At 38.5% G+C, this 26339-nt stretch overlaps 2 protein-coding genes across 3 annotated transcripts in view; one reads left to right on the plus strand and one right to left on the minus strand.

Moving 5' to 3' along the window:
* LOC136717306 (cysteine-rich motor neuron 1 protein) overlaps positions 1-4317 on the plus strand; it is a 35685-nt gene extending 31368 nt beyond the window's left edge. For both annotated transcript variants that reach the window (XM_066694883.1, XM_066694884.1), the window contains 5 exons: positions 390-605; positions 1705-1926; positions 2716-2841; positions 3571-3749; positions 4126-4317. In XM_066694883.1, coding sequence (XP_066550980.1) covers positions 390-605; positions 1705-1926; positions 2716-2841; positions 3571-3749; positions 4126-4317 — 935 coding nt within the window. The remainder of the gene's footprint in view (positions 1-389; positions 606-1704; positions 1927-2715; positions 2842-3570; positions 3750-4125) is intronic.
* Positions 4318-7763: 3446 nt separating this feature from the next.
* eif2ak4 (eukaryotic translation initiation factor 2 alpha kinase 4) overlaps positions 7764-26339 on the minus strand; it is a 30383-nt gene continuing 11807 nt past the window's right edge. The window contains exons 22-39 of the mRNA XM_066694882.1: positions 25837-25912; positions 25256-25377; positions 25035-25084; positions 24751-24919; positions 24434-24550; positions 23842-23907; positions 23565-23735; positions 23326-23460; positions 22975-23082; positions 22168-22296; positions 16104-16190; positions 15519-15631; positions 12481-12539; positions 11082-11179; positions 10703-10768; positions 10229-10273; positions 9310-9428; positions 7764-8296 (exon numbers count right to left, since the gene is read on the minus strand). Coding sequence (XP_066550979.1) covers positions 8239-8296; positions 9310-9428; positions 10229-10273; positions 10703-10768; positions 11082-11179; positions 12481-12539; positions 15519-15631; positions 16104-16190; positions 22168-22296; positions 22975-23082; positions 23326-23460; positions 23565-23735; positions 23842-23907; positions 24434-24550; positions 24751-24919; positions 25035-25084; positions 25256-25377; positions 25837-25912 — 1788 coding nt within the window. The 3' untranslated portion in view covers positions 7764-8238. The remainder of the gene's footprint in view (positions 8297-9309; positions 9429-10228; positions 10274-10702; positions 10769-11081; positions 11180-12480; positions 12540-15518; positions 15632-16103; positions 16191-22167; positions 22297-22974; positions 23083-23325; positions 23461-23564; positions 23736-23841; positions 23908-24433; positions 24551-24750; positions 24920-25034; positions 25085-25255; positions 25378-25836; positions 25913-26339) is intronic.

A 26339-nucleotide genomic window follows, 5' to 3' on the forward strand; every position in this document is an offset into this window, starting at 1 on the left:
AGGATGTTTTCATTGAGAATTCCAAGGGTATATAATCACACCATTTTCATAACATAACATTTTATTCTAAATCGTTTCCCTGTTTCAGGTTTTTCAGTGATCCTTACATATCAGACATTTCCCGTAGATATACATTTCATAATGTGTTCTTTTAGTCTGAACCTGTTTAGGTGAACATACTTGGTGGTTTCCAAATGCCATTAACTGCAATGTGTAGTCCTAACTAAATGGGACATGGTATTAAAGGTAACAGTTCTGCTCAACCCCATAAAGGGGCCGCAGAAATTTTAAATGAAAATAGTTCTCCTCAAGTAAAGTTAGTATATACTTTTCAATTATAAGTGTGCGATCGCTTTGGTTCACACCTTGCTGTAAACTCGGTGTTGCAGATGAGTCGGGCAGTGGGCAGCCAGAAGGGGTGGACCTGGTGGTGTGTAAAGCTCCAGGCGGGGATTTCTACGTGGAAGGAGAGACGTGGGAACTGGACGAGTGCACGCGCTGCACCTGCAGGAAAGGCCGGGTCCTGTGCGACACCGAAGTCTGTCCTCCGGTGCTCTGCCAGGCACCCACAAGAAGCAAGGACACCTGCTGTTATGTCTGCCCAGGTACTTCTGTTTTCCTGGTAGTTAATGTAAAGCAGGATTTTATATCCTCTTGGAATTGAAGTTCACCTTGTTGTGTTCAATATGCATGTCCATCCTGTGTGTGTAGTATGACTGAGCTTCTGACTGAAATGAACACAGACACATGCAACATGCAGAGAAATATTATGCTTTACCATATCTCCTGTTTGTTATACTGAATATATTATTATACTGTTATATGCTGTCCACACTAGTTGCAGAGGAAAATAATAATAAACAGATTCTTTACAAAAGGACTATCAAAACCTGCTGCTCAGATGCTGAATTAATGGAAACCAGGATTGAATGACTACTCATAGAAGGTTAACTTCTTTTAGAGACATTTAATCTCCTCAGCATTAGATTTTGCTTAAAACGTGCCTGTACTGTAGGCATACTCTTGAAATATTGCCAACTAGCTGAAAACAAAAGATCTCTTTGTAGAAACTTTGATGAATTTAAATAACTATTTAGATCCACACTGACTTAAAGAATGTCAACACAGAACCTAAAAGCAAACGTCTGACTTCTCTAAGTGTAACTGCATATCTGTAGCATCTGGCACAATCTATTGAACATTCATTATTTTCATTACAACAGAACACACATGTAATTTGATTTGTTTTAATGTTCACAAAATACTCTCTCATCAGGATACAGACACTTCTTAATCCAAATTGCAAAGCATGGGAAGACAGTTGTGTTTGCCAGTTTATTCAGTCGTATACTTCCGACAGTGGTTGAGCTCTGAACTTCTGTTTCTGCCGTGGAGGTTACATGTGAATGAGAAACCAAGGAATTATGGGCATCAGACTCACAAAATATCTTCCATCCACTATTTGTCCTTCTAATTAAGGTTTTTTGGCATCACAACTAGGCCAATCAGAGGAAGGTTACATGATTGATACTACAACCACTGTTGTGTTTTGCTTTTCATATTAGCAAGGCTGCATTTAAGGAGAGGCATTGAGAAGCTCGAACAATGAAAACACTCTTGATGGCCAAAGGAAGCTGACAACTTTTGAATTGTAGTAAAGGATTAATGATGAAGCTTAAGGTCCCCCCTTCCTTCTCTCCACAGATGACCAGTTGAAACCCCTGCTGCCAGTGAACACCAGTCAGTCTGAGTACTGTATATCCAGCGAAGGGGAAATTCTCCTGGCTGGAGACTCCTGGAAAGCCAACCCCTGCACCAGCTGCACCTGCAACAACGGAACGATACAGTGCTTTTCCCAGAGGTGCCCTCCTGCCAACTGCCGGGTTCCTGTCCTGAGGAAAGGTCAATGCTGTCCATATTGCTTAGGTAAGAGCAACTATTATGGCAGCTGTACGGACCACAAAATGGAAACATACACCTACAGTGTGGCTCACTAGATACTAGGGCTGGATTTATTTCTAACCAGGACTTAACCCTATATTCTGTATGTTCTGAAAGCTCTGGGAGCCTCCTGTAAAACCGAGTAGGTAAACTTAAATAACATCTTTAAAGGTCATCAAGGTAAGCATTGCAGTAAGAGTTGCAGTACCAGAGACCAGGAATTGGGTGGTGGTGTTCATATAGTTTTTTCTGGCACGCTAGAAGCAAACACGGTAACTCGCAAAAAACTTTCCCTGTGACACAGAACGAAAACATCCCCAAAGCGTCGGCGCTTTCAGACAAACTTCCTGTCTCCTGCTGAATGCTGAATTGCCCGCTCTCTCAATGCGAGGATGTGAAAACAAAGCTGCACGTCAGCTTTTCCCATAGAAGGAAATCTCGGTGCAGTAGCTCTTTGTATTTAAAAGATTTGCAACCATTTGATATTCGCTTTGTTTTGGTATTTGGCTAGGGAAATGTAATAGGAGCCCATAACAGCCCCCTTGCAATTGCAATCGTCATGAATTCAGCAACAGAAAATGCCGATTCGCTTGGGTTTCCTGTTTGGGTCTCCCAGCGGCCATGAAGACAAAACTGCAGGTCTTGAGGGCAGTGGTGGCAATCTCAGCATTAGAAAACTGTTGAACTCATACTTTCCTCAGATTTGTTTTCGAGGTATGAAGTACAGTAGTTGGTAACTCAATGTAGTGAGGTCTCTCTTTCTATATCTTCAAGATATTACAACAACAGTCGTTCCCCTGCTACCGTCAACCCAAACACCCAAAGACAATGCCACCCACACAGAGGACAGCGGACAGTGGCTGCCCACTACTGGACTGCCGCCCATCATTGCAATTACAGGTAAAATACCACAGTGATGCTCATCCACTGACACCCAAGCTGTTTAAGACTGAGAAGAACTGTTGATGCGTTTCTTCCCTTCAGAACTAACCTTGTTAAAGCTGGTTTTCTTCTTGCTCTGCCCTTGTGGAGCCTCCTAGCTTTGGCAATGCTACTCAACAGGGCAGTCGCACGCTATGTACATTACCCAGCATCAGCCACCCGTTCTGGAACATTCATCTCGCCTTTGGGTATTTTAACTCTTTTACGAAATAAGCAAACTGAAGAGGGTAAGGAGCAAGGATTCATATAACACTTTAAGTGTTTAATATATATTATGCCACGATGATTACTGAATGAAGCAATAGAATGCAAAACAAAAACACATGCAAAAGAGCTTTCTTCTGTGCAGCCCTAACGAAGAATTGCACAATACTGTGTTAAAAAAGTGAATGAGAGTATTTAGTTTATAGGATGATGTGACTGTAATAAATAAAGGAGAGACAACTGAAATTGCTCTGGGAAATATTCCATAGATTTAGAAATTGCAAAAGACTACTTTATTACTAAGGGGAAACACGCCAAGGGCCAAAAGAAGGCAACGGAGCTGCTTTCACTTAAATTGATTGGAACAGAATAATGTCATGGAAATATTTCCATCGTTTTACTATACTCCTTCATTTCAGAAGTCAGTACGGGAGATTTGATGTTATTACAACATGCTTTTGTGCTGTGGTCTTTGCTTCCTAGATGGGAAAAGTCTCAACGAGGACATCCCCAGTCAGACAGAGGTGGCATTGATATACCAATCAGCGGCCTGGATCTTAGCTGGCATACTGCTGGCCATTGTGATATTCCTCATCGTCGCTCTACTAATCAACAAGAAGAAGAAATGGGTCCAAATGTCTTGCTACAGTGCACCAAAAAAGGTAGGACAAAAAACACCAGAACTATGTATTCTTCATGCTGAGAGGACTGAATTCATAAAACGTAGAGTGCTGATTTCACAGGCCTAGATTGGCACAAGTCTTGCCCTATCCAGTGTTATTTTAGGTAGAGTAGTCCTAGTACTAATCAAGTTCTGTGAAACCAGCTGGTAGTGTGATCCTTATTTATGGATTTATTGCTTTAAAAAATACACTTCCTTGTCCAAGGTCAATAAAGGAGCAAAAGCCAATTTACTTACTTGAAATCCAACCAGTATTGAACAGAGAGCAGCTGTAGTTCAGAACCCAGTATTTATCTTCAATGTGAAAACCACATATTCCGGTATCGCCTTTTAAGAAGCTCCTTCTTTCTTTCCAGACAGTGATTCTGAAAAAGCACGTGAATAAGAACTCTGTGGTTTACATGGAGCCATCGAAAGAAAACAAGTTTCAGAACGTCAAGAGCGACTGCACGGTCAATTTCACCACAGAGGCCAGCTCGGCCAACGGAGAGAGATACAGCATCCCAAGAGCCAAAGTGAACAGCAAGCAGAGCAGGCTCTTGGGCTAGGAGAGACGGAGAAGTCTCCACATGAACTGATTTTGTTTCTGCATTTCAACAAAGATCATTCAGATATATACCTTGGACAGTAGTCTTTAATGAAATGAATGAAGATTTCTACGTACATTGTTTTGTGATGTTTCTTTTTGAGTTTTGAGCTTTAAAATTGCCCCGTTATTTCATGAAAGGAAAAGGGAGCCATATCCATGCGTCCTCGTTGTAAACGTGCATGAGACTGACAGGAAGGAAGCAGCCCAGGGTTTCAGACTGGGGAAGCTATCCTGAATATTTATCTTAATAGCATACAAATGTAGTCTGTTAAAAATTAATTACAGCAGCACAAAATAGTAACAATAAGCATAGGCTTAATTCCAAGATTTAGTTATTTTAGTTGTTCCGGTTTCAAACTATTTTTGCCACTTATCTGCTTCTGTACGCCATCTTTGCAGTTGATCAGGTTAACTTTAGAAAGCTGTGAAGACTATCTTTCACTTGTCCAACAACATAAAGAACTGCTCTCTCTGCTCTCTCCTCTCGACTATAAAGCCATTCCAGTAGCACGCCCTGCAAATAGAAAGTGAAGATAATTAAAGACACTGACATGCAAGAGAAACTAAACCGGAGCAACACTTTTTGGTAAGTATGACATAAGAGTTTGTTGCATAACAAGACTGTACAATTTCACAACTACAGTAGACATACTTCTATCATCTTATTTCTGTGCATAGATTGCCTTTCATGCTTTTGTTTTGTAACCTTTGTGGGTGGGGGGAACCAATTCATTTTGTAATCTTTAACAGATAAATAGAACCTTCTTTGTATTTTTAATTTTATGTAAATGAGAGAATGTGAGAATCTAAAAGTGTTCTGGAATGGGTTAGCTGCAGGAACTCTGGAGTTAATTATGTGATTAGTCTCCACTATTGTCTTGCTAGTAGAGGCATTGTTTTATAATGCACAGGGGTTGGTCCATCTATTATTTTTCAGTCATTCACAGATTCCACAATCTGTTACACTGTTAAGAGCAGGACAAAGTTCATATACTGTCCAATGCTGGACATAAATGCAAAATGATCGACAGATTAAATAAACGCAAACCTGCTGTTCAAACAGGCTTAATCACCATGACTGGAATGAACATTATAATTAAAAACAAAAATCCTATTGTTTTTATCAGCTATCTGATCGAAAGTCTGTAGCGAAACTGCCTTATTTGAATTGTTTCAGATATTTAATTTAAATGTGACATTTGTATTTATTTCTTAAAATAATATATATTGTCCTGCTTTACAGAGTGTTTTATAATCTGAACCAGTCTGGAGAGCATTAGCCTGTTTGGAGTCTCATAGAAAGGGGATTGTAAGTGAAAGTACATTTCAGTATCAGTAGTTAAATGACGAAGTGAATCTTTTGCAATGTGTTTGAAGGAGAGGGAGTTTTCCGGGAATAACGATCACACTTTGAACTAGAGAGCAGAATGGTGATAAACACACCAAGGAGCTCCCGCCGAGCTCTGACCGAGGACCACAAATGGTCCAAGCAGAGTGACGCAATCACAATCAACTCCTCTACTTCCTGTAAAAAGGTTGTCTTTTTTTCACAAATTGTTCCAAAAGAAATCACTTAAAACAAATAATATGCTTTTAACACTTATACAGGCAAATTCAAAGACCTGATGGGGATGATCAATCAGGCAATTTCTACAAGAACCACAGTCTTCACGAAAAGCTCTTGTTCTTTCCATAGAAATCAACCAGCCTTGTGTAGGAGCTGTATTTCTTATATATATATATCACATATATCACTTTTAGAAGTCTTTAAATTTGATAGGTGGGGATCTATCAGATTTAAAGTTTTCTAAAAGTGATATATGGAGAACACTCCCTCAGATTTCATATAATTCTTCCTGTAATTCTACCCAACTATCATGATGTAAATATTTGAAATAACTTGAGTTACACAGTGAAGACCATTATTTACCAGGAATACAAAAGCTCCAGCACTGTTTATATACAAATGTTCTAACTTTTTCAGTATTCCTGTGTTTCTGATTAATTCAGACCATATAACATTACCCCCTGTAAAGCTGTAAAACTTTTTTAATTCTGACCAAATAGTCTGTATTCCATTACAATTATGTCGACAATATATTTCTTTGTAAAAGTGCAATGCGGGAGAGGTACAGTGGTATATATATATAAAAATAAAATTCTGGCACCTCAGATATAAGAAAAATGCAGAATTTTTAACATATTGTGATGAAAAGAGTCTGCCCCCATATCACCAGATTGATGATTTCAAACTTGTCTAGATATGTTTTTTCTTTTTACAGACTATTCATCTAAAGCACCGGTTCTTATGATTCTTGTTAGTGTGTGAATTACAAAGAAACTGCCGCTCTTCAGAAGCGCATCGTAGGGCTGCGGCTGTGCTAATTCCATATGTATGAAATATGTTTTGCATTTTAAAGGCTTTTTATTTCAAGAGACACCCTGCTGTTTCAGCCATGCATTCGAACAGTAATACATCAGTCATGTGCACCCGTCAGTCCTGAGAGACGCCTGTGGTGATCGTTAGAGTTGAGAATATGACAAACTAGCTGTACTTGGTGTAAACTATTTAGGGTGAAGCATCTACACGTGATAACCTTAGAGATAAATTGTTCTTTCCCTGGATATTTTATTACAATGCCGGGAATTGAAGGTCAGAGCATTACAGCTTACCAAACACAACTGAAGTGGATGATTTGAAAAAGAAAATCATTGTGCTTTAATTGAAGGACAGAAAAAAGAAGCTACTCTTGAAAACTTTTACAGTTGTTTGTAATTCCGAAGTGTTAAAAAAAGTAGATAAAAGTAGCTGAAAGAAGAGTACCTTATTTATTTTTTCACATAGCTTTATTTATTAATACTAAACTATAGTTTGAGAAGCTTATATGAGATTATTTTCACTAGTAAACAGGCAGTAACCAATGCTGCTGTACATTTGTAGTATTGTAATCTTTTTGTTTTCCTTTGTCTGCTTTCCTATCCTGAACATGTAAAACTGGCTTATTTATTTTCTCAGTTGCAAACTGTAAATATACATTTCTTAGATGTTCAACTGTAACTTTTTTTTTTTCTCCTCCTGAAAAATAAACGGTGTGAACAAATACACTGACCTCTTGGCTTGGGTTTTCTTTCACAGATACTTACACGAAACAAGTGCCCCTTAGACATAAAAATCAATGAGCTGTGAATGAAAAACTGATGTACCACTGAAAAGAAATGGTCCATAATTGAGGTTTTTGCTTTATACATGTGCTATTTAGCATAACTATCATTGCAAATATTCACACAGCAATGGTAGGCCAGTTTTCCACAAAGGATGGAATTGAACCTCTTTTGAGCAAATACTTGTGACCGCAACCATAGATCTCTGGAATTAACATAACACCTGAAAGAATAACTCTGATAAAGGGAAAATACAGTATTTTTAATGCAGCATTTATAGTAAAAGGCTTCCATTTTTTTTGTATACAAAACTAGTTTCTGAAATGTAACAATACCTGCCTGGTCCACTGTTTTTTCTTTTACCATAATCATTTCAATCCACTTACAGACATGATTTTATCTTACTATTATCAACTACAAACATAGAGCAGAACCGTATGAAATAACCATAGGGCTTGACATTTAGATTTCCAAAAAGTAAAATAAAATAAAAACTGTAGGTTAAAGCTGAATTTGCCTTCATTTGAATTGAGACTACAGCCATTCAAGAACTTAATTTGCTCCTTCCTCTTTAAAAGCTCTTCATTTTAGTTTATCTGAGAGAGAAAACATTTTAAATGCAAATGTACACTTTGGTAAAAGAAGAAGAGAGTGAGAATGAAAATCAAGCTTCACTAACAGACTTTCCTTGTGTGACTGGGGCAGAAGATCTTGAGGTTTACAGGAGGATCTTGTAGTAGTCTTCTCTGTAGCTGTACAAAACCAGCACCGCCACCCTGCAACAACAGCATTATACAATTAGTATTATAGTTCTATTTATGCATTAAAGGGTTATTGTTGTTTTACATCCAAATTAGCTTAATATTTCAAGTTGTAAACCCAATAAAACTAACCACATTTTATCTGTGGTTCAACCATTTACGAGTTCTGCAGTACAAGCTTCTGAGTGCAGCACACTACTGAAGTACCTCAAGGTCCAAATTTGAAGAATATAAACCTAATAAACTATCCAATCCCATTCTGTCAGAGTATCTTGATTGTTGGTTTATTCACATTAACTTAGACATTTTCTGGAGCTTGATTTGTTACAATGTTTTTGTTTACATTAAAGTCACAGATGTACAATATTTGAGTTGGCCGTTTCTGTGAAAATAACAGGATGCCTTTGCTTAAAGAAATAAATGAGTCAATATAGAAATGCCTGTTATAGAATCATTCTTTTGATTGAAAACTGACGACTAGGAGCCAAATATGCAGGGCGAGATTTACCCCCCCCATAGTGGATCGGTTTCAGAACCGGCGTGTCACAGAAGTGCCCGTCTCTGCCGATGCTGGGAGCGCTGGCATTGCCGTCACATTCCTGAGGCTGACTTAGGGCAAACAGTAGCAGAACCACAGAGGGAACACATTTACTTAAGCTAATTTCTCCACAAATTGAATTTAAATCTGTCCAGGAATGTGTGCATAGTTTAGCCAGAAAGTACAGTATCATTTCAAGCCTTGAAGAGTTTGTTTTTTATTACCAGGCGTAATACTTGAGCTGGAGCCTTCCAATTAAAACAGCAGCGTCCTCGTAACAGCAGAGGAATTACATTCTTTGCACTTAAAAGAGCATCTACAGCCCAACTTCAAACACTTTTCTAGCCATTGCCTTGCTTTTCATTTAAAGAGATAGCATATTAAAGTCATGCACATCCAACAAATGAAGGACAGAAGGCCTGACCCATTTGACACTGATCTGAGAAGAACACAACACACATTTAGAGCTAGTTCCTGGGGGAAAACGTACCTTTTCACTATTTTGAAATGGTGAATCTCCTCACAGATGGATTTCAAATAGCGTTGCTTTGGGTGTCGCGAAAGCAGCTGCTTGACACTGGAATTGAACTGCTGCTCGTCCCCGTCGCACTGAAACGCAACATAAGTCGAGTTAAACAAGACACTGGAAGGAGAAAAATGAACTGCTGGATCAGCTTGCACCAAAACAGCATTTTAAATGACAACATGAACCTCCATTATGGCTGCAAATGTTCTCACATTGGTGTTACTTTTTCTCTCTACAGGTTGGAGTTCACATTTCCAAGCTACCTCAGTCTAGCTATTGGCATCCTTTGATCTCTTAGAGCGGCTCAATTGTGTATTATGGCCGAGTCACCAGGCCCAGCAGACTACTGTTCTGATAACTTTGTGGAGATTGCAGAGATTTATGTTTAAGGAATACAAGGCACTAATAATACTTGAATATAGTGCTTTTCATATCAGACAATCTCAAGATTACACAGAGGAGGACATGGATGTTGTCTAGCAGGCTGTTTATAACAGCCTACCTGCAAGGTGTAAGGTGAAGTAGAGATCTGCTTGGAAAATTAAACTAAGCAGAGAAAGCTAGAGCCAGATTGTGAAAGGCTACAATGAAATGGGGGCCTCTCTTACATGGAATATGTCCTACATGTCCACCAACACCAATTCCAGCAAAAGACAGATTTATTTTGTCATTTGTATCCAAGCACTAAGCACTTCCAGCATCCACGATTTGGCAGGATCTGGCATCAACGTTGTTTAAATGTTTAAACTAAACTGGACCTATAAATGATTCCCATATTGGGTTGACTGACCATGTAATGCTTTTCTGCTGTTCTATCGTGGTGAAAGTCGAAATATTCATTTTTCATTTAATATTAAATTTACACAAAAAAATATTTACAAACCTCCAATGACAAGAAGTTAATTAGAATTTCCTTGGCCAAATCGACCTGAAAAAAGAATGTTCCATTAAACATGAATAACAAAAGACATAAACCTGCACTTAGTAAAGACCAAGACATGCTTATAATGAATCTCTACATAATGAAATGCAATAACAAAATGACACAGAAATGCACCTACACATTTAAAATTCAAATATTCAAATATAAATATGCTGGTGATTTAAAAGTGCAATAAACATTATATATTCTTCCATCTTCTGTTTATTGTTCTGTCGCAACTGGAATTAGTTATTTTCTCACAGGAAGGGATTTTAAATCCCTTAACACCACAAATTGCCAATAACAACTAAAAATCTATTTGCCAATAACTAAAAATATAAAACTTTTTTTCAGAAATGTGTTTACTTAAATTGTCTTATTTTATGATTACATGCTTGAATTAAAACAAATATAAATAATAAAAATATCACTCACTGCTAAAACTTCAATATCGGTCTTGTTTTGCAAATTACTGGCAAGATTCTGAAGTCTGGTTTGTATCTGAAAAAAAATAGAACAACTCTCATGATCACAAAGGAAGGCTGTGGAAAATGCAAGCCAAAAAAATAAATGTTTATACCAATTTTACTTTCAAATGTTTTATACCACACGTTTACACACACACACAACTGCCACCAAATACTGTTTTCAGCTTCACAATGTACACCTTAACACCAGAGTTCATAAAAAGTAGTGTATCATTGAATTTACAGTCTTGGTATCAGATAACCTATATAGTAATAAGTTACTGGACAACAAACCTGGGTTTGGTGACAGCTCTATATTTGTAGTGATGCAAAAAAAAATCTCTAACCTGTGTTTCGTAACGTCGTCTTGTGCTTGCAGACACTTTTTCTGGTGCTATAACATTCACATTCAGCATCGTGTTGCTCCCGTGTGGATCAGATGATCCTGGAAAAGGGGCATTTTTACATGTAAGATTCTGTTCCCTACTGTTACATTAAAGAATGATATCAATGTGATAGGTCACACTACCAGTCCACTCATTGAATATGAATTGAATTACAAACTTCACCTCCATTTATACCTCAAAGCCATCATTTTCAGTGCCAGTACATACTAATTTTGACAGTTATCCGTCTGAAAACTTGGTATGCAATAACACTGAGTTAATGATACAATACTGAGAACATTCTCAATAATGAGAGAGGATTTTGGTAACAGCTAAAACTGACATTAAATGATACCAGAGCGTTAGTCAGCTTATGTGTCTCACAGTTATTACTGTATGTACCCTTTTCTTGTGTTAATCAAGTCTGGCAGGGTTAGCACTGGAGAGTTCAGGACATTTTTATTAGATTTAAAACTACGCAATTATGTGTTCCCAAGGGAAATGTGGGATAGGCACACTCCATTGTTGTGAAGGAATATCCCTGTCCATAATTCAAACTATTTCCTATCTAATTCAATATTCAGGCACCTCGATATGTACATATATAATATATAACATAATTCAAGTGGAAAAAATTAATGCAATAAGATATAAGACTTGGATTCCAGGAAGTAATGAGATCAATACAATCTACAAATTGTTTATTCCAACTGAAGCACATCCTTGGATGAAAATTTGCGAAAGCCCACAATTTTTCAACTCCTTTAAATTATGAAAGTCTGCAGTTGAATTGAGCCTTGGCTCTGGCTCACAGCGCAGTGGGCCGCTTTTCCTAGGGGGCATTTCTGAGAATGGCTCCCTGCTATTAAACCGAGAACAAAAAAAATCGACAAAACAGATGGAAACCCTTTGTGCGAGTTAAGGCTCACTGAAATGACTCAGCAACTGTAAAATGTCTTGAATGACAGGACACATTTTCTTCATTTAATTTTGCGGCCCACAGAATAGGCAAGTTCCTATGGCCTCACCTTTCCGTGGCCTAGTCTATCTGTCAGGAACTCCTTTCCTGGCTTGGAAATTACTTAACAAAAAAAAAAAACCTGACTAAACCACTCCAAGCAATATCATTAAGACTAGGTCAGTTTGAATTTCCTACATTTCTGTTTTTAATTTTCAACAAATAACACCCCCAGATCCAGTACATTAAAGATCTAACAATGTCTAAATATTTTTCCTAAAACTAGTAAATACTCCTTTAGCATTTCCAAGACATAGGGTTAAACCATAAAATTACACGACAAAACAATTACCTGAAAGAGAATACAGTAATGATTTACGGTAAATATTAAATATACTGAACCTGAAGGAGTCAAAAGTGATCCCTTGGGATTCTGAAGTGAAACACTTTCAGAGATTTCTCTGTGAAAGGAGATATAGAAAACATAAAAACATGTAAATTACTTCATTATTAGTTCAGGAAAAGGGAAAGGGAAATATACCATTTGTATATTTTGAAGGGATGAGTGAAAAGACATTGTTTTCAGCATTTATTACAATTCATAATGGGGACATATACAGTACTGTGCAAAAGTTTTAGGCAGGTGTGAAAAAATGCTGTAAACTAAGAATGCTTTCAAAAACAGAATGTTAATAGATTATATTTATAATTTAACTAAATGCAAAGTGAGTGAACAGAAGAAAAATCTAAATCAAATCAATATTTGGTGTGACCACCCTTTGCCTTCAAAACAGCATCAATTCTTCTAGGTACACTGGCACAGTTTTTGAAGGAACTCGGCAGGTAGGTTGGCCCAAACATCTTGGAGAACTAACCACAGTTCTGTGGATTTAGGCAGCCTCAGTTGCTTCTCTCTCTTGTAATCTCAGACAGACTCGATGATGTTGAGATCAGGGCTCTGTAGGGCCATACCATCACTTCCAGGACTCCTTGTTCTTCTTTACACTGAAGATAGTTCTTAATGACTGTCGCTGTATGTTTGGGGTTGTTGTCATGCTGAAGAGAAAATCTGGGGCCAATCAGATGCCTCCCTGATGGTACTGCATGATGGATAAGTATTTGCCTATACTTCTCAGCACTGAAGAGACCATTAATTCTGACCAAATCCCCAACTCCATTTGCAGAAATGCAGCCCCAAACTTGCAAGGAACCTCCAGCATGCTTCACTGTTGCCTGCAGACACTCATTCGTGTACCGCTCTCCAACCCTTCAGCGTACAAACTGCCTTCTGCTACAGCCAAATATTTCACATTTTCACACATCAGTCCAGAGCACCTGCTGCCATTTTTCTGCACCCCAGTTCCTGTGTTTTCATGGATAGTCGAGTCCCTTGGCCTTGTTGCCACATCGGAGGTATGACTTTCTGTCCGCAAGTCTTCCATGAAGGCCAATTCTGACCTGACTTCTCCGGACAGTAGATGGGTGTACCAGGGTCCCACTGTTTTCTGCCAATTCTGAGCTGATGGTACTGCTAGACATCTTCCGATTGTGAAGGGAAGTAAGCACGATGTGTCTTTCTTCTGCTGCAGTAAGTTTCCTTGGCCGACCACTGCGTCTACGGTCCTCAATGTTGCCCGTTTCTTTGAGCTTCTTCAAAAGAGCTTAGACAGTACATCTGGAAACCCCTGCCTGCCTTGAAATTTCTGCCTGGGAGAGACCTTGCTGATGCAGTATAACTAGCTTGTGTCTTGTTGCTGTGCTCAGTCTTGCCATGGTGTATGACTTTTGACAGTCAACTGTCTTCAGTAACCTCACCTTGTTAGCTGAGTTTAGCTGTTCCTCACCCAGTTGTATTCCTCCTACACAGCTGTTTCTGTTTCAGTTAATGATTGTGTTTCAACCTACATATTGCATTGATGATCATTAGCACCTGTTTGGTATAATTGTTTAATCGTACACCTGACTATATGCCTACAAAATCCCTGACTTTATGCAAGTGTACCTAGAAGAATTGATGTTGTTTTGAAGGCAAAGGGTGGTCACACCAAATATGGATTTGATGTAGATTTTTCTTCTGTTCACTGACTTCAGTTAATTGATTAATATAATCTATTAACATGTCTATTTTTGAAAGCACGCTTACTTTACAGCATATTTTCACACCTGCCTAAAACTTTTACACAGTACTGTACATATATATATATATATATACATACACTCACCTAAAGGATTATTAGGAACACCTGTTCAATTTCTCATTAATGCAATTATCTAACCAACCAATCACATGGCAGTTGCTTCAATGCATTTAGGGGTGTGGTCCTGGTCAAGACAATCTCCTGAACTCCAAACTGAATGTCTGAATGGGAAAGAAAGGTGATTTAAGCAATTTTGAGCGTGGCATGGTTGTTGGTGCCAGACGGGCCGGTCTGAGTATTTCACAATCTGCTCAGTTACTGGGATTTTCACGCACAACCATTTCTAGGGTTTACAAAGAATGGTGTGAAAAGGGAAAAACATCCAGTATGCGCCAGTCCTGTGGGCGAAAATGCCTTGTTGATGCTAGAGGTCAGAGGAGAATGGGCCGACTGATTCAAGCTGATAGAAGAGCAACTTTGACTGAAATAACCACTCGTTACCTTGAGGCGGATGGGCTACAACAGCAGAAGACCCCACCGGGTACCACTCATCTCCACTACAAATAGGAAAAAGAGGCTACAATTTGCACAAGCTCACCAAAATTGGACAGTTGAAGACTGGAAAAATGTTGCCTGCTCTGATGAGTCTCGATTTCTGTTGAGACATTCAGATGGTCAGTCAGAATTTGGCGTAAATAGAATGAGAACATGGATCCATCATGCCTTGTTACCACTGTGCAGGCTGGTGGTGGTGGTGTAATGGTGTGGGGGATGTTTTCTTGGCACACTTTAGGCCCCTTAGTGCCAATTGGGCATCGTTTAAATGCCACGGCCTACCTGAGCATTGTTTCTGACCATGTCCATCCCTTTATGACCACCATGTACCCATCCTCTGATGGCTACTTCCAGCAGGATAATGCACCATGTCACAAAGGTCGAATCATTTCAAATTGGTTTCTTGAACATGACAATGAGTTCACTGTACTAAACTGGCCCCCACAGTCACCAGATCTCAACCCAATAGAGCATCTTTGGGATGTGGTGGAACGGGAGCTTCGTGCCCTGGATGTGCATCCCACAAATCTCCATCAACTGCAAGATGCTATCCTATCAATATGGGCCAACATTTCTAAAGAATGCTTTCAGCACCTTGTTGAATCAATGCCACGTAGAATTAAGGCAGTTCTGAAGGCGAAAGGGGGTCAAACACAGTATTAGTATGGTGTTCCTAATAATCCTTTAGGTGAGTGTACATATACACATATACACACACACACACAGTATCAATCACTATAATCTTACCTGCAGCTCCTTTCATCGCATAATTTGGTCCGACATCTCTGAATAATGTGGTCCACCAAATCTGTCTCTGGAATCCGTTTCTCTGACTGCCTGTCCTTTTCAAAGGATTTGACCTAAATAAATTATAAAAAAAAAAAAAAAAAAAAAGTGTCTATGTTCCCTGCTTGCTCAAGACATTCTCAAATATGTTCAATAATTTACCCCTTCTGTAAATATTATTTTATTAATTAAATGACCTCATCCTCATAATAAAATATATCCCATAATCAAACTGACACACTGATAAAGAAAATGGCATGTCTTTATACTGAGCTAGTAACACAGTAACCAGTCCATGGTTGCCAAGAAATCTGGATTTCAGTTAACATCAAAGTATCTGAGGAGAGTTATTAAAGTCCAGATTTTGGACTTTTCCTATTTGTTGCATCAAAGCTTGGAAATGTTTTCGTTCAATTAAACTGAACTGCACGCCTACACAAACTGAACATAACTTTTCAGTTATAACTTTACAGCAAAAAAAACACCAACATGACCACAGTCAATATAGTTGACCCTTACTCACAAATTTTGAACAAAGCCCTCTACCTTGATATAGTTTCCCTCTTTATCGGAGACCAGCGCTATGCAGGTGATCCCAGCTTGTCTGCAGTGCTCCAGCACAGTTTCTTGTGACTATAGACAGAAACACAACAGAGGAAAAAATTAGGGGATCCCCTCTTTCCATCACCGGCGACTGTTCATCAGCAATTTGCATATGCATCAGCAATTTACATATTCAGTTACAAATTACACACAGACTTTTAAACCAGTTGTAGTCAGTTTTTGAAGGTAAATAATCAATTCAGTAAATACATATGGAGGGTAATTCTTGCCTAAATAAATAACAAAATACATGGTCCTACGTTAATAATTAAATAAAAATTAAATGGATAAATATATATATTCTGATTATTTATTTTATTCATCTATCGTTTTATTATGATATATTTTTTTTATCATTTTTTAATGATGTTGTATATAAGGGAAATAGAGTACAAATACTGAAACCACCCCACACGTCCCCTTCAGTTAAAGGAAGAATATTGATGTGTAATTCAAAAAGATGCTCCAAAGAGTAGTTTATTCACACAATAGAATACAATTAATACATATGTCAGATAAAAGGAGCATAAAATAACACTAAAAACAGTTTAACAGTAAATATCTCTGCATATGTGAATGTATCCCTCATATTCTTCCTTACACATTAATACATATTTAAATTAAATGCATATAGACTGTTTAAGCTGTAAACACCTCACAATTAATAAGTTATAAATAGTTTCTTCTCCAACTGCTGGACCCGCAGTTTGTGGTAGGCTATAGCCTACTGAACATAATATAGCCGACAATCTGGGATTTGTAATAACATTAAACATTGTGAAAGAGTTATAATCGTGTTGATTCCCGAAACAGTGATTTTCTAGACATCGTTAATGTATTATTATTATTATTTATTTTATTAGCAGATTTGTACTGCTATAGCTCTCGCCTGTCTTTCCTGATCAGCAAGTTTCTAACTTTCCTTTGGAATTCAATCTTGATCTCGTTGCCAACCCATGTCTCTGGATCAATGCCTTGATCAGTCACCTGTTTGATCATGAATGCTAATTATTTTGTATTAAGGCACTGGAGTGTTGAAAAGCACGTTTTCTGCATTGATACATCTGTAATAGACAGACTGAAGTGCTTTCTTTTTTTAATATTTCAGTTTGATGCTATTTTTATAACTGGTCATTCATGTGTTATAATTTTATGTCTGCTAACATATGTGCATACCGATTTATACATCTGTTTACACAGTATATTGCAAAAGTATTTTTTTTTTTTATTGTTAATGTATATGTGCACATTGCGATAAAACTCGTCTGCCTGTCCTCTGATCAGCTCAGCAAGTTTCTAACTTTCCTTTTGAATTACATTTTTGGTATTAGGTGTAGAGCAGGCTTTCTGGCATTTAGACTGCTGTTTGCATTACAATTCAGCATCTATAAGATGACCCTCGCTTTTCAGCCAGCTACACACGGGCACACGGAATAAAGACACTGCCAGGTTACTAAATGCAACACAAACAGCCCTGTTGAAAAGCACCCGTCGAGCCATGGACTCCACTAGACCTCTGAAGGTGTGCTGTGGTATCTGGCACCAAGACGTTAGCAGCAGATCCTTTAAGTCCTGTAAGTTGCGAGGTGGGGCCTCCATGGATCGGACTTGTTTGCCCAGCACATCCCATAGATGCTCGATTGGATTGAGATCTGGGGAATTTGGAGGCCACGTCAACATCTTGAACTCGTGATTCATCAGACCAGGCCACCTTCTTCCATTGCTCCATGGTCCAGTTCTGATGCTCACGTGCCCATTGTAGGCGCTTCCGGCAGTGGACAGGGGTCAACGTGGGCACCCTGACTGGTCTGCGGCTACGCAGCCCCATACACAACAAACTGCAATCCACTGTGTGTTCTGACACCTTTCTATCAGAACCAGCATTAACTTTTTCACCAATTTGAGTTACAGTAGCTCGTCTGTTGGATCGGACCACATGGGCCAGCCTTCGCTCCCCACGTGCATCAATGAGCCTTGGCCGCCCATGACACTGTCGCCGGTTCACTGCTTTTCTTTCCTTGGACCACTTTTAATAGGTACTGACCACTGCAGACCGGGAACACCCCACAAGAGCTGCTGTTTTGGAGATGCTCTGAATTAGTCGTCCAGCCATCACAATTTGGCCCTTGGCCATTGTTAGACTCCAGGCAAGTCTCTGAATATTATATGCCAATTTACTCTCATCAGTACTGTTTGTCCTCAGTGATGTCATGGCAAAGCAACCCCAGTTAATTAACCCTCAACTGCAACATTGCACTGTTGGTGCCAAGCAAAGATCAGCCACCCAATCAAGATTCAAACCACTTCACTTTGTATAACTCAGCAATGGCCAACGAGGAGGGACACCCACAACAATACAACACGTCTTAATATTCTCCAACACATTGCATGCACTGAAAAGCCCAATATATTTCCTCTTACACTAGAAATACTATTAATCGAGTAATTAAGTAATTGAGTCCCAGAAGGGCATCCGTACCAATGGAGTGTTTCATGAATCAGTTTTTCACAAATCCACTTTCATGGGCTTGATTAAAACAGAAGCTGCAGCACCCGGCATAGTGACTTAAAAGAGAAGAATACAAGAGGCCATTTACTAAGGGACTTAATGGAGGAAATTGACCTTTTAGCCAGGCTTGGAAGGGCATCAGTCAGTTTCCTTTCCAGCTGTTTACTGGTATTTATATCCAAACAGAAGCGGACTGCTGTGCTGCGCGGCACAGGGGAGCATCAGTAAGATCCCTATGGAGCTCAAAAATGTGCCCATTATATACACCGATGAATCTGAACCCTGAAATGAATTTGCCAGCATAGTAGAGCCATAACAAGAATGTGTGCTTTGAAAATCTAAATATATCTATATGTATAAAGTAATATTTAATTTTATTTTACAAAGTTATCACAGATTTTAGAGCCAAAGTACTGCTTTCATATCTTCCTGAAAATAAAATTTAGAGTCATTTACAAATGGAAGATGTTCTAGAAGAACCAAACACATCAAACCAAGCAAGTGAACTCCAATTCCACAGAGAAAGAAGGGTTTTGTGGTTTACAACATGAAGTATCCTGAAACTAGCCAATATTTCTCCCTCGCCACCTATTATCTGCTGTTTAATAAAAAATAAAAAAGGAATATATGTTGTATTTGTACTGTAAGTCTGTAAATATTTAAATACTGACCAGGTTTTTGCCACATGATTTTAAAGTAGCATATGGAAAAGCTTGGCCATGTTTGGGTAGTAAAAAGTAAAACCCTGAAACTCTCTAGAGTCCGAATTACCACTTACTAGATTTCAGGACTGTAAACCAGAGCATGTGTAAGGTGTTAACAATGAGGAGAGTGCGCCAACAACTTAAATGATACAGCATTGGAGTATGGCTTCCCAGTGACAGTTCACTGCCTGGCCTTGCTAGCTGCCGGTTCTAATAAACTAGTATGCTTATTAATAATACAGCACACAAAATTTGTGTTCTAATGATAGAAGTTGTATCTTCCAGTGTATGCGATGTAACCTGAAACTGGCTGAGCTCCCTTGTTGTTCTTGGGCTCTAGGGGTATAGCTTTTGGCAAATTAAGACTGTCCGAGTTTTTAAAGCAGTAAGCAAGTGGGGCCAAAGAAAGGGAGAGCTCCCTGCTGGCTGAGCTGCCAAGTCCTGCTACAAGCACATGGCTGACGTATTGGCCCAGTGTTGCAATGAAATGGTAACGGAAAACACGCAGAACGAGGCAGCCGTGCGACACGTGAGAAATAAAGCTACAGACAGTGCCTTGCGAAACTGTTTTTGAAGTAGGGACTCATATGTTATATACACAACCTACTCCACACATAAAGAGAGAAATAATATTTAGGGCTGTCAGTCGATTAAAATAAATGATCAATGGCCATTAGTTGATTAATCGGTAGATTAACTGGGCACTTATTAAATAAGTGTAATGGTCTTTAAGTGGTTGTGCTACACAGTAATACTTTAATAAATACTAGGCATTGATATTACAGTAGCCTATAACAATTCTTAATGTAATGGTAACAAAAATAAAATGGAAATGTATATTAAAAAAAAAAACAATCATAGAGAGAGAGTTTATCGACAATGCGTGACATTGAGGGGTGCCCAGATTATTTATCAATGCATGATAGATTTTAGAGACAATGATTCAGAGTTTGAGATGGGGCCTCAATGCTTGAGAGCTATACTAAATAAAAATTATAATTATAATGCAAAAACTAATACCGTTTAGCCACAACATGGCAGAGGATTCTCCTTTCCCTCTCGCTACAGCATACAGTGTTTGCTCGCAAATGATACTGTAAACTGCACAAACTGCCCTTTTAAGAAAAGCATTTCTTTCAAATGAAATAGAAAACCTTTACTTTGTCTTCAATATTTCCTTCTGAATCCAAAGCTAGACTGTAGTTTTTCTATTAGTGGCTTTTAACACTGCAGTTTGTGCGCAGATACTGTAGCTCTTGTGATGTGATCTCTTGCATGATTCACCTTTATCATGTAACACTAGATGCGCAGGGCTGGTCAGTTTGAACAATTTAATTTGGATTACTCTGTGTTCCTGAATACACTGTGCTTGATTAAATTGAGAAAAGATCGTCAATCAATTCATTAGTTGATTAATATACCCGATTCATCGAAGCAGCCCTAATAATATTAAATAAAAATGGATAATATTAAAGTCATGACACATCACACCAAGCAAGTATTCAAACCCTTTTGCTGTGGCAAACCTAAATTAAATTAAGTCAACTTTGAAAGAGCTACAGAATTCAATGGCTGAGATGGGAGAAAATGTGCATCAGTCAACAATACCCAGAACACTTCACAAAACAAGCCTGTATGGCAGGGTGCAATTGAAGGAAACCAGTACCAGTACCAATCTCAAAGCCTTCATGGAGTTTGCAACAAAGCCTGCAAACGTCACAAGACTAAATTGAAAATTATTGGTCTAACTGCCATGTGTTACATTTGGTACAGACGCAATGTAGCACATGTCCCAGTCAACACCATCCCTCAAGCTATAGTGATGCTTCGCCTCAGCAGGGACTGATTAGGATTAAAGGAAAAATCGATGGAGCAAAGTACAGGCAAATACTAGAGGAAAACCTGTTTCATTCGGCTAATACTGGGGTAGAAATTCACCTTTTAGCAGGAAAATCTACACTGGAGTGGCTTAAGAATCATAAACTGAATGTCCTTGAGTGGCCCAGTCAAATTCCTGACTTGAATCCTATTGAGAATCTGTGGAAAGACTTGAAACTTGCTGTCCATAGGTGATCCCCAAGCAACTTGACAGAGTTTGAGCTAATACATCCTATCTTGGGACAGCAACATGCCCATGAATTGCATAAACTGCATTATTTACAAAACCATTAAGACAATTATAATACATATTTCTCTATAAACGTGCCTCCCTCATTTGAGTTGATACTTTTGATTGCCAATGCTCTATACAAACACATCAAACCTAAGACTCCGGAATATAAATAGTCACAATATCAATTACACCACAATTCTAATTTATATCCTTCACATATCACATTCAACGATTTCCCTACCTGTAAAATTAATTGTTATTTCGGTACAATTTTCAAAATGCTTTTACTGCAATACTGAAGATACAAACTCTTAAGTCTTAGTTATACATGTGAGATGAACAAAACATTACCACCTGCTGGTAGAAATCACTTATTACAGTTAACTTAAATACTTTACTAAACTTCATTTTTACAAGGAAAATCTGTTGTATCAACACAAATCTGATCTCTGTGTATACAAGCTAAAACATATCAATTGGCCTCCACTTTAATATGCACACCAATTAAAACACAACACAAAACACAATGCAAAAACAAAATCCCTTATATCTGTCGTACACAACTATACTTTGGCATATAACAGTTGGCAAGTAGACAAAAATGTTATCTGAAAACAAGGTACTCCACCGCTAAAGTCAACTTTAGCAGGCCGACGGCAATATGTGCATTTGATGACTGACCTGTGACACGTCATATATGATATCAGCTGACACGCCAGCATTCCACAGCTTCTGAATGGTGTGGATGGCTCGAGCCATTGAAGACTGGCCCACAGGAACCACTAACACGTCACAGGAGCTTACTAATGGCTAGGTCAAACAACAGAAAAAATATTAACATTAGTCAATTTTGCTTAAAATCAAATTAAATTAAAGACATATGTTGGTTTAAAAAATGAAGGGCCTGGGACAATTGCACTTTGCTCCCATATGTTTACAGAGCATATCTAGCAAAAATATCCCTGCACTGAGAGGCTCCCACCTATGGCTTTGAAACAAATCTTAAATTAGAGATTTATGATGTTCAGAAGGTATTACTTTGTTAGAGAGTATTCAGAGAACCTGAATAAGACTCCCTTCCCACCTATCATTACATTTTACATTATTTGTCATTTAGCAGACGCTCTTATCCAGGGCGACTTACATTTGTACCCATTTATACAGCTGGGCATTTTACTGGAGCAATCTAAGTGTAGTACCTTGCAGTTGCGAGTCCAGAGCCCTAACCACAACTCCACAGTGCTCCCTTTTGTTATGTTTATCTCGTGCATTTTAAACTTTGGGGAAGGGGTGGGTAAGTTTAAAACACCAAAGAGTTGATCATTCACATTAAATATCAAAAGTGTTTAGTTCTGTAATTTTAAGAAGTATATCAAGTGGTGTCTGCTACATTTTAAGGATACTTCTTTCCTGCCCAGAAAAAGGGTTTGTCGATTCTCCAGCATCAGTAGATTAAATGAGGTCATAAAAATGTTATGAGAGACTTACCGGTTCTTCCATGTTGGCTAAGGCAACACACACCTTGTCCAGTGCCAGACTGGCCCCCACAGCAGCAGGGACGGGTGCAGTGGACTCTGGGCCACGGAACTCTGGGATCTAGAGCGAAACCAGTGAAATCAGGGGTCACACTTCTGAAATTAATCCTGAAGAATAACAACGCACTCTATTGCTTTCTCTTAAGGGAAGCTATTCTTTATAACCCCTGCTATCCTTTCTTTTAACTCTCACTGATTTCTATCTTCAGCCATCAGGTGTAATGTTTATTTTAACCCTGGTTACAAACTTTAATCTTCTTGTACTTTACTTTAATGTGCTATATATAAGTAAAGCATAACATACCAGGTGGTCGTATCTTCCTCCAGCTGCCACAATGTCCGGCACAGTGCGGTGTCTGCGCTTCACAAATGCTACAAACTGAAAAATGACTCCGCTGTGATGCTGCACTTTATACACCAGGCCCAGGTTTATCACGACCTGTGGTGAAACAAACATGGCATGGTCTCGTTGTTACTACTTTTTTTCCCCCACAAAATATTTGCTTATATGAATATTAGAGGGCCAAGATGGACTCATTGGACCTGAAGTTTGACTCCCAGTTTCTGCAGCAGCCCTGTGATCTCCTCCAGGTCTTTCACCCCCTGCTTGGCCAGTTGAGTTACTGCAGTCTTCTGTTTGGTCAGGGTGTTGATCACAGGAATTAGTTCTCTCAGCTCCCCTTTCTTCTCAATGAATTTGTACAGCGTCTGTAACTGCAATTCAAGGACAAAATATACAGATTATTTTTGGAAATCAGTCAAAGGTTTTGATTAAGTAGAAAATATTAAGGGTTGGTTTCAAAGACCCAAATGAACTTACACTGTTGGTGGAAAGGGCCAAGTTACAAAACTTAGCTTCTACTTCACGTTGTGTCAGCTTTTCACTCTGAGGCAAAACAAAGGGCAAAGGACAAGGTTGATGAGAAAACTTTTATCGACTGTGACAGAAATCCAATTTCACTCCCTGAATTTCCTGAACAATCACTTAAGATTAAAGGTAAAAAAAAAACAGCTTCCACAGATTGTTTATATAACAGATATCATATATATACAAAAAAAAAAGGGAAAAGCATTTTGGGAACACATGTCTAGCCAAATAGGACAAAAGAAAAAGGGTAAATGAATACCCATAAAACCTTGGACAATTGCTGGTTTGTAAAGCAAAGCAATACTAGATTTGGTTCTTATTTTATACCAGAGAGAAACATGTTTTTACTGGTAGTTATTGTGGACCAGTAGGTGGCTCCCTCCCTTGTGGTCTGGAGAATCAAAACTCCTCCCTTCTTCCTTTTGGATATAAGTTTCCATCCCTCCCTCCTTTCTTTTCATTCTGATGCCATTCTGTACAGCTGGAGAATCTAATGAACCCTCACTGTGTCACTAAACAGCCACAATTTGAAGTAAAATCTCACCATGGCATCACAGAGAATACTGGAAGATTGGCTGAGCTTGTCCTCGGGTACTCCACTATGCAGCAGGATGGCTTTGAGCAAGCTCGTATGGTTCAGGTAAATACTGTAGTTTCTTTCCTGTGAAAACAACATACAGCATTAACTAGCTGTCCCTGCACTGACATCAAACATGTAAAAATGCAACAAGTCTCCCTTACTGTAAAAAGTGACTGAAAAAACTTAAAATGTACTGATAATGTCTAAAGTAAAGTCTGTAAGTAAAATTCTTAAGCAGCAAAGATCTGAAAACAAGTAATGGAACAAAAGCAGGAATTTACCTGAAGGACAGGAAACTCCTGGATGATTTCAGAGATGGTGTATATCGTCTCTGCATCTGGCAGAAGGTTGTTGGATGTGGATGTAACAATGTCAAAAGCACATTCCAAGAGCTCCCGCGGATGAGAGCGATCGAGCTTGCGGGGACGGAAAACTCTCTCAATACTGTATCTGCACAGCAACAAAGACAAAAAGGATGTACAAACAAACTAATAGAAAGCAACAGAAGCCTACTGCTACACAGAAAGACATATTTCATTTTGAATCATCTGATCAAATAACTTACCTTTTTAAATTTGTGATGTTATTTCTTGCCACAAATCTGGCAAATGTGAGCTAAAGTAGAGACAAAACCAAAACATAGCAAAGGTCAAAATGATGGCAGATTACTCGGTATAAATACAGAATTGAAATACCTGAATCAATATCTGGTTGAACTATATTAGCTTTCCAAACAGAAGAGTACAGTTGATTGTTAAATGTAGTATTCCACTGAGTTTCACTTACTCTAAGGTCGTAAGGCAATGTGACGAGCATCCCACTATGGTCCATAAAACAGGCCAATTCTGTGCCCTCATAAAGCTTCTTATTCTTTGGCATGAAAAAAGGAGTTTGTAGCTTCACTGCTCCTGAAACACAGAAAATGCTGCTGCTTAAGTGAAAACAAATACCTCACCAGCAATCAGCTAACAGAAACTGAAATGTCAACCATACGATTCTTTTTGTTTTGCGTTTTCAGCCTTAGAATTGGAAATAATTATTTGTGGTGAGCAATCCCTTTCCTTACGAATCAGATTCACATATATTTTTGTATCAGCACAATGATAACCCTTGAAACCTATTCTGAACCAAACTGTAGGTTAGACAATGAACAAATCCACACACATTTAAAATGATATCAAGCTGAATGTGATAAAATAATTTGAAGTGGAAACACTCATTTGAAATGAACTGATATGACTGTGAGATGAAAATTAATGGTCTTTAAAGTTAACACATCATATGTAATGGGATTTAGTTGTGGGGGGGGAGGAAGTTAATACAAAACTTGATCATGTCTAATTCACTTGAATTACAGTCCTACTCACCGTGTTTTTTAAAGATCCTGCTTATTACTTCATACACATACTGTTGTAATTTGGCAACACTGGGAGAGAAATTAACCTACAAAAGACAAAAATATCATGATGATATGATACACGCATAAGCATTTAATGTATTAATATTACCAGACTTTCAATATGATACCATACATTTTAAAAGGACAATGGGGTCATATTGCAAATATTTCCAAGTTAGACACTATTCGTCTGACAAACTGTAGCAGCGAAGCGATTCCAAGGTGGACAGATTTGTTTAACATTTCATAAACATCTTAGTCCTGTTGCGACAGACTGAAATAATGGATTGCTTCATAAGGAAACATCATTAGCTACAGCGGATGGGCTTTAGGTTTCAAAGCTATAGGCCATCTGGTAGTTCAGATTATGTTCAGCACTTTCCTGCCTCTCTGTGCAGAGGGAAAAGTAAACACACTGTCAGGTTAGTAAAATGGTAACTTTATAGATTAAAAAGCACAAGACATCCTATT

The sequence above is a fragment of the Amia ocellicauda genome, chromosome 21, assembly GCF_036373705.1.
Source record: "Amia ocellicauda isolate fAmiCal2 chromosome 21, fAmiCal2.hap1, whole genome shotgun sequence".
Lineage (NCBI taxonomy): Eukaryota > Metazoa > Chordata > Actinopteri > Amiiformes > Amiidae > Amia > Amia ocellicauda.